Source organism: Dipteris shenzhenensis, chromosome 8, assembly GCF_047967505.1.
Source record: "Dipteris shenzhenensis isolate YYH24624 ecotype China chromosome 8, Dip_SZ_1.0, whole genome shotgun sequence".
Taxonomy (NCBI): domain Eukaryota; kingdom Viridiplantae; phylum Streptophyta; class Polypodiopsida; order Gleicheniales; family Dipteridaceae; genus Dipteris; species Dipteris shenzhenensis.
In genome coordinates this window covers 34,060,976-34,069,654 of record NC_141603.1, presented here as the reverse complement: position 1 = coordinate 34,069,654, position 8,679 = coordinate 34,060,976, and the positions used below count along the sequence as shown (strand labels likewise).

The window sequence follows — 8,679 nt, the reverse complement described above, 5'->3', positions numbered from 1 at the left end:
ACATTCCGTGTAATTTAACAAATTCTCCCCTAATGGACATGTCATCACATCGCATGTCCAGATAGAACTTACCTCATGATCCCCCTCGTAGGAGGAGATGTCATGCGCTCTACTCTTTAGAGGACTTTGATTCCAGTCAGTCGACTCCTCAAGGGACTACCCTTGGGTGGACTCCCCATGGGCCAACTCCTCAAGGGACTACCCCTCAGGGAACTCCTTTGCTAGTACCCCATGGCTTCATCGGGAGTCCGAATAAGTTTGTCGCAGCCATGAGTGATGTGGAGGCAATGAGATTCTTCTCTCTCCTATCCCAGGGGACCTCCACTATTCCCTCTCCTACAACCCTCGGGGGTAGATCAGGGACATCAATAGCTTTACCTACTCGACATCCGTACCTTCCCAGGGATCATCATCGGGGCATACCCATCCTAGGTCTAGAAAGAATAGTAAGGGTCGAGCCCACTGTGGTGATATAGGAGATGTAGACAAGTCTACACACTCCCACCACTCTAGCTCTCCTGTATATCATGAGACGTGGTACCATTCTGGTCCTTTGCCCTCTCCACTCATAGGCTCTAGCACCCCAGGGACCACTCGCTTCCCTACTCACTCCTTAAGTACTCGCTCCACCCATCACTCTAGCTCGTGTACTCCATCCACCATGCATGCTTCTGAATTTGCTTTGCTCGAGGACCTATTCTACAGAGTGAACAGCATTGGGGAGGTTATACAGGACGATGATGGGAAGGCAATCACACACAAGATACATGAGGAGGTTGGTGAGCATCCACTTCCCCAAGGATATGTTCAAACCTTGGAACCAACAGGACAATAGAGCCAAGGAGGCCATCATAGATGCCCTCAAGAGACAATTTCCAAATCTTAAATGGTATGACTTTGATCAAAATGCCATGCTTACATGCATGGGGGAGCTCCTTAAGTCTCGCAGATACAAATTAAGGGAGGCTGTTGAGGAGGGTAAGCACAAGCTAAGGTGGGCAGACCCGAAAGATTAGGAGAGAGAGAAGAAGGAGCACAAGGAGAATGTAGAGGCATTTGAGCCTTAGCGAAGGGTGGCGAGGATACACCTAGAGACCATAGGTCCTTCACATGTCACGATCAGTGGCAGACTCGAGAATGTGGCATGGGTCATGGTAAGTATATATTTATATTCTATTGAATATCTAATATGTTTAATCATTCAAATGTTTTGTCATTCATATCTAACTAATTGAATTTGGATCCATAGGAATCTATGATTGGAAGGTCTCCAAGCAAGGAGTACAGAAGGGCATTCAGGTTTGGAGACAAGGCATTGTTTAAGGAGAAGGAGAAAGAACGAGTCCACATCGACTGGGAAGGGGTGGCGGCACATCATGTGAGTATACCCTATTCCTCTTCGTTATCATTTGACTATCACCATTGTCTTACAATCAACGCTCTTGGTTTTTCTAACTTGTTTCATTCTTAGGGAGACATGTTTGACCCATCCGGAGATCCGAACGGAGAGACTAGATCCAAAGAAGAAGTGGTTAGGCTTGCAAAAGAGGAGGGTGAGGAGGATGAGGAGGGCACATGTAGAGAGACCGAGGGCGAGGGGGAGGAGGACGAGGAGGGCGAGGAGGATGAGGAGGAGTAATAGTAGGATAGAACATTTAGTAATTCAATATTTCAGCACTTCTTATGTTTGGAGCACATTACTTCGACAGATTTTCCATTTTGGAGTTTGGCACTTTTGCCATTTTGTAGTGCATTAGCGCATTACTTCGGCGGATTTGCCATTTTGGAGTTTGACACCTTTGCCATTTGGTAGTGTATTACTTTGGTAGATTTGCCATTACTTTATAGACCTTCTTTGCAAATTTGTAACATGTACACCTCCTTCCTCATTTGTAACATTTAATCATGATTCTAACGAAGAAAAAAACTATGTGGGATAGGATGGGATTGAAACAAGCCCCATCCTGCCTTGGGGTGCCAACTCAATATGTAATATGTTGTAACTACCCTTGTCCAAAATCCAAGGTATGGGGGGACAAGGTCCATATATAATATGCATGGATTTCCTTAAAAATTTTCAAATATGCAAGAGAAAAACATGAAAATTTCATGTCCCCCCTCCCACAAAATATAAGGTATGTACCTTGAAAAGTATGCAAGATTTGAAGATTTGTACATATTTTTCATAATATGTGAGGCCCAAGGGGGGGGGTCTTTTGGATGAGGAGGGGTAGAACAAAAATAACACTAAAAAATGAAAATCCATCTCCTTTCAATTTAATCTAAAATTTTCATGTCTTACCCAAATTTCAAGGTGTACAGGCATATTTGAAGCTCTTTTTGTGTAGAACACAACCATGTTAATTTGAATAATTTCTACTCATGGCATATTGTTAAATTCATTTCCTACTCAAGATTTTCATAGGTTTTCTTACTAAAGGGAGTTGGCGCCCAAGGTATCCTGCCCCACAAATGTTTTTTTAGCTTCTGTAAAAACGTCGGTATATACCGACGCCTGAACTGACACTACAGTGTCTCTATATACCAATGACTACACCATTGCCCACACTGACCTGGGCTATCATATGTTACCGATGGTGACACTGACTCCCGCACCAATAGTTTATTTGCAACATCCACACTAATAGACATTCCGACACTTTCAAATTGTTTTTTTTTTAATCTTCATATTTAGCATTGGTATCGGTGTCGAAAAGCCGCCCATGTCTTGTAGTGCAATGTGAATGGTAGGTCGCGATAACATGGTTGATTCCACAATAGAAATAGGAAATGGTGCCTAAGTTAATGGTAGTATACATGAACCAACTTACAAAAATTGCAAGCCAGTTCATAGCTCCTAATATCTCCTGTGCACTCACCTACTCATAGCTCTGGTTCTTTTTTGTCTTCCTACATCAAGTCACATGAAGCCTTGGGGGGTTCACCTCAAAAAAGTTTAGTGTATCAAGTGCATTCAAAAGGAGGGGTATTTTAATTCAACTTTTTGAAAAAATTTAACAGGATTACAATAACAAGAGGGGTTGTTTAACTCAATTTTAGGAAAAAATCACTTAGTTCATAAGTAAAGATGGGTGTTTTTATTGGGGGGGAAATTTTAGTTGAGGGCTTTTTTTAATACCCCTTGAACGCACGTGATACATATGGTTTCTTAGTAGTGCACCCCCCGAGCATGAAGCAACCTTGGAGAAAAAAGTCCGAGGAAACTTTGAGGATTAAAGAAACACCCCTTTGTTGTTGTTTGTTTACTAAGGACCTTTTTTCGTCAGCTTTCCATGATCTTCAATACTTGCACTTGCTCCTATACAAGTCGCTACAGCTGCAAAGGATGTTGTTGTTGGTGCCTTCTTGTTGTTGCTCTACTACTAGGCTACACTGCTTGTATTTCTTTGAGGTTCTTGTCATTTTGTATTTTGTCCAAATTAGCATCTCTTGCCTTATAAATGTAAGACCACAACACCTTTGCATTCTCAGCACTTACTCACTCACTTATCTACTTGTTGTGATGACCTTTGCTATAGCTATCATTGCTTCTTTTGTGCTATCTTGTGCTGCTACTGCTGCTATAGTTGCATGGGGCGGGGTGGGGATCATTGAGAAAATATAACAGAGATGTCAAGGAAACATGAACGATAGCAGTATCCTGATTGGGATGGTAGCAAAATGAAGATGACATGTACCCCATTACCCACAAAGCCCCACTTCTTTGAATCGTGTAACGCTTGGCAGAATCTTGTAATTGGCTAATTTCAAATTATCCTTAATATTTAAACATTACATTTTCATTTGTTTTGTGTTGAGAATACATGTTTAAAAGAGATTGTTAAGGTACTTAAAGTTTGAGTTTTGAGATTAAAAAGAAAATTCAAAGCTACCTTATTACTAGCTTTATTTCCAAAGATGCTTCATAGGTGGTCTAATATGCAATCCTTTATTAAAAGATGGGTTTTGGTTCGATTTCCTCTAGTAATCTCCTACACCTATTGAACATAAATCCATAACTAAGGATCCCCTTCCATATCATTTGATTTTAGCATGTTTGATTAAATGGATAGCTTTTACAAAAAAGGATCTATCTTGATTCAAGTTTTAAAGACTTGAAAACACAACTTAAACTCAGTGTGTCTTTGTTAGTTATCCTAGTATTACATAGATAAACTCACTTTAGAAAATAGATAATCATTCATTAAGTTAAAATGCCTCTAATACTATAAAACTACATGCTATCATAATTTCTAAATCCCGTTTGGGTCTTCTTTCATACTTAAATTGATTCTAATCTTTGTTTAAAGAGCTAGATTGTTCTTAAAATCTTAAGAGACAAGAGTCTTTTATGAAAGATAAATTTGTTAAACATTTTTTGAAAAATATAAATTGTTCTGAAAATTAAACCATGTCCATTCGAATTGACAACTTTTGACATGGTCAATTTGGTAGATTTATGAAAAAGGTGTGGAGTAGTTGGAAATCTACTATTTAAAACCACCTTAATTTACTTACTTTTTTAAAAGATATTTTGATAGGCAATATTTTTATAATAAACCATTTGAACATTTGATAGAAAGATAGCCCACGGGCCACCACAAAGATGACCTTATTGTTTCTTGTCTTTTCATTAACTGAATTACTAATCTTGTATGCAAAAGAAACCTTAAGATAAAATACGAGCAAGTTTACATATAGTTTTATCTGCTTCTTTAGGTGGCTATTATAGAGGTTAGATGGTTGATCATATGAGTTAATATGAAGGTATTTTTAATGCATCTACTATTATAACCATGTCCTTTGATAATGCATATGACTCCTATTGTATGGTGATCTATAAAGTGGCTATACATTAGATGGAATAATTACCTTGAATAAAAGCTACCTTAAAATACATGAAAAAGATAGCTACTCTTCATATATTATGAAAAACCACTATAAGAAATACTCTTGAAGGCTACTACATAGACTCCTTTAGAAAAAGGAAAGAAGATTAGGCTATTTTAGTCTAAAACCATCCATGTATCTTTATGGTTAGTTAGTACCAAAAGGTAGTAAAAAGTTCTAGAGATGGTTTTGTAAATGTCCCCATTGTGGGGGACACACACAGACAAAGAGAGAGAGAGAGAGAGAGAGAGGCTTGACTAAGTGTTCTTTGCTATGTAGACAATTCATGTGTGATCCTTCTCTTGAGATCTTGATGTATCCCATTGCACGTAATATATTTTCTCCAATTGATTTAGCATGCCACCTATCCTCCCACACAATTGTGTGGATATCTATATTATAATATATGTATTCATGTACTTCAATATATATTAACATCGTTTATGATTGACTTCTATATGCAATTGGATAATAATATTCAAGCTTTTTAATACATGGGAATTGCAGCTCAAAAAGTGGTGAAAATCTCTATTGTGAAACAGTATTAAGACCAAGATTGGAGTGCACGTGAGGTTGACTTGGAATGGGCAGGTTCTAGTCAATGGGTTTCCGAAAGGAAGTTTTGTAGCACATCCTAGGATGTGGTCAGAAGAAGCCCACAACTATTGTGTCACAACTAGCAATAGTGCTCCTATGCGTCACAACTAGCAATAGTGCTACTATTGTGACACAATTGTCACAATAGTGCTACTATTGTTACAATTACATCACAACTGGTATCACACAGATAGCTGTTACGTAATTGTAGCAATAGTGCTACAATTACGTCACATCCAGAATTGACATAATTGTAATTATGTCAATTCTGGATGTGACGTAATTGTAGCACTATTGCTACAATTACGTAACAGCTATCTGTGTGATACCAGTTGTGATGTAATTGTAACAATAGTAGCACTATTGTGACAATTGTGTCACAATAGTAGCACTAATTGTCAATTCTGGATGTGACGTAATTGTAGCACTATTGCTACAATTACGTAACAGCTATCTGTGTGATACCAGTTGTGATGTAATTGTAACAATAGTAGCACTATTGTGACAATTGTGTCACAATAGTAGCACTATTGCTAGTTGTGACGCATAGGAGCACTATTGCTAGTTGTGACACAATAGTTGTAGGATGTGCTACGAAACTTCCTCTTGACCAGAGAATGAACAAACGAGCTCCGACTTTTTCCGACTCTTTTTCGTCCCCATTTCGGAAACCCATTGACTAGAACCTGCCCACAACTATTGTGCTCTTGCAAGAGCACAACACTTGTGAGCTTCTCCTGCATGCTGTTAGCCTTCAAATGAGTCCTGCACTCGCCAACTTCCATCAGCCATCCTCCATAGCTCCTTCACGATCCTTCCTTCCATTTCCCTCCCCGATGGACTTCCCATCCCTTGTATATAGCACGCTTCAATCCCTTGTCCTTGCTGCTTGGAGCCGTAGACGCGCCATCTTCTTGTTAAATATTAGCTTCAACCTCATGGCTTTGTTTCCTTCCTTCCGCCGCTACGCCCTCGCTGCCTGCCGATTCTTGTCCTACAACATCTTCTGGCCTCGCTTACCTTGCAAGATGATCTACCATTTGCTGGCTTCTCCCCACTTGTGTATTCTCCTTAATCTCGTTATCTTGACCAATATAGTCGTGAAGTCCTCCGTCCTCAGCGCGGCTTTTCCAGTGTTTGAGTCCGTTGAGCACGCTCTGCGAGGGGCGCATGCTAGTGCTAAAATAAGGGTTGTTACGAATCTCAGTGCGTTAGAAGAAATCGTTCGGCAGGAGCGGCAGAGGCTTTTCACGAAAGATCTCAGCTTGGAGAATACATCTCGACTGATTCTATCTTCTGAAGAGCAAGAGAAATTCTCGGCGGCCAATGATAAAGTACATGCTGCCCTTAGTGGAGATAACACAACAGCTGTGGTATTCATCATCCAGAAAGGACTCCCTTATTATGATGATCTGCCTCCAATGGAAGATCCTTCACGTAAGGTGGTACCACAGGCTGTCGTTACTGAAGGTAGGAACGCGGCTGGGCATCCGGATGAGCAGCTGGATAAGATTTGTGAACGTGAAGACAATCAGGTGTATATTGGAGAGGCCGAATCTAGCGACGACGAAATCGGTCGGGAAGAACTCAATCGCAGAGCAGATGCCTTCATTCTTAACTTTCGGAGAAATCTATGGCTGCAAAGGCAGGACTCATGCAGACGGAGGTACGGCTTCGAAAGTGAGGGAGCGTGAGACGATCAAATTCTACAGCCGTATACTGCAAAAAGCTACTGCTGTAACTATGTGAATATTCTGTAGAAAAAAGATTGTGCCATTCAGCAAACTCCTGGTTTGGTGTACAGTATTAGGACTTTTATACGAGGCGATAAACTGATGGAAATAGTTGTAGCACGTCTAAAGTATTTCCCGCTGCTAGACTGCACAGTATACAGACATCTTGTACATATTGTGGGACTTTTACATGCCATCCTTGTACGTATTATACGCCCATCAGGGTGGGACATCTGCATCCATTAGGATGGGAGTGCTACGTTAAACCCTGGACAGAAATAATTGTAATAAAAGTCAATTGTTGTGTACTGGAGCTCATGCGACCTGACTCTGGTTATTATACTTTTGATCGATTTGCTTCAGCTCCCGATCACGGAGTACAAACCACAACTGGAAAATGACGGGAAAGCGGCTAAGGATTACTTAAACAAAATATTTTCCACGACGAACCGCATTTCGCATCATTCAGCTTAAATTCGCACACTCATAAGGTTACAGTCTAGTATCGTAGTATAGTTCCACTTTTTAAAGGATCAAAGGCGCAAAAAATATGTCGTCGAAGGTGCTACTCAACAAACCAATGACCATTTCCCAGCCACGTAGATACTTATAGAAGTGCAACCTGCCATTGTATAGACGAGTGAGTAACCTGACCCGTCTACGACGAGCTAGAGACCCGCTCCATTGGGTCTCAACATGGGATCTCAAAAGCAACCTTGCTAATTTGAGAATGGCATCCAAACTTGTGTTGCCACATGCTTTCAAGATGGCAACAAAGGTAAAGCTACTTGGCGACAGACCTTGCTTCTACATTCGCACATAAAAGCCCAAGGCTTCCTCGCTTTCTTCTTGTTTGACATACCCCAAGATCATTGTACTCCATGTAAGCACGTTAATTAAAGACTTGTAATGCTCCCACATTTTGTGAACATGTCCACCAAAGTGGTTCCCACAGAAAAATCAAACTCAAAGCCAATCTTTAAAGCTTTAGAGTTATTTCCTAAACTTCCTTTAAACTTGCTTCCCCTCTTCCATCATGCAAGGCTATACTGTTGCATGCCTTACCATGACATCCAAGCATACAAATCCAAAGCCAACACATCCTCGTCTTGCTTGTAACAACCCATGATCATGCTAGACCAAGAAGACACACTAATGGGAGTTGTCTAGACCTTCGATTCTTATGAATGCACCTCAGATTGACCTTCAAAGGCTACACATGTAGCCAAGACTCTACGGAAAGCACATAGTCAGTTGCAATGCCACTACCAAAGGGTGGCTTGAATGACCACTATGACTCAGTTCAACTTCCACAAATATCAATTGTACCGGTATGAGCTCTTACTTGTATGCAAGCTTTGCATAACTATAAATTGTATTAAATGGGAGATGGATTTGCTCATTCATTGACGATTCTACCCTTGGCCACACATGGACGCAACCCATGTGATCCTTTTAA

The 8,679-nt window shown here is 40.4% G+C and overlaps 1 protein-coding gene across 1 annotated transcript; it reads left to right on the top strand.

Moving 5' to 3' along the window:
• Window positions 1-6,209: 6,209 nt before the first annotated feature.
• LOC147899413 (uncharacterized) lies at window positions 6,210-7,537 on the top strand. The gene is made up of 2 exons (XM_087377803.1): window positions 6,210-7,290; window positions 7,339-7,537. The coding sequence occupies exon 1, from the start codon at window positions 6,246-6,248 to the stop codon at window positions 7,179-7,181; it is 936 nt and encodes a 311-aa protein (XP_087233929.1). The 5' UTR covers window positions 6,210-6,245; the 3' UTR covers window positions 7,182-7,290; window positions 7,339-7,537.
• The last annotated feature ends 1,142 nt before the right edge of the window (window positions 7,538-8,679 follow it).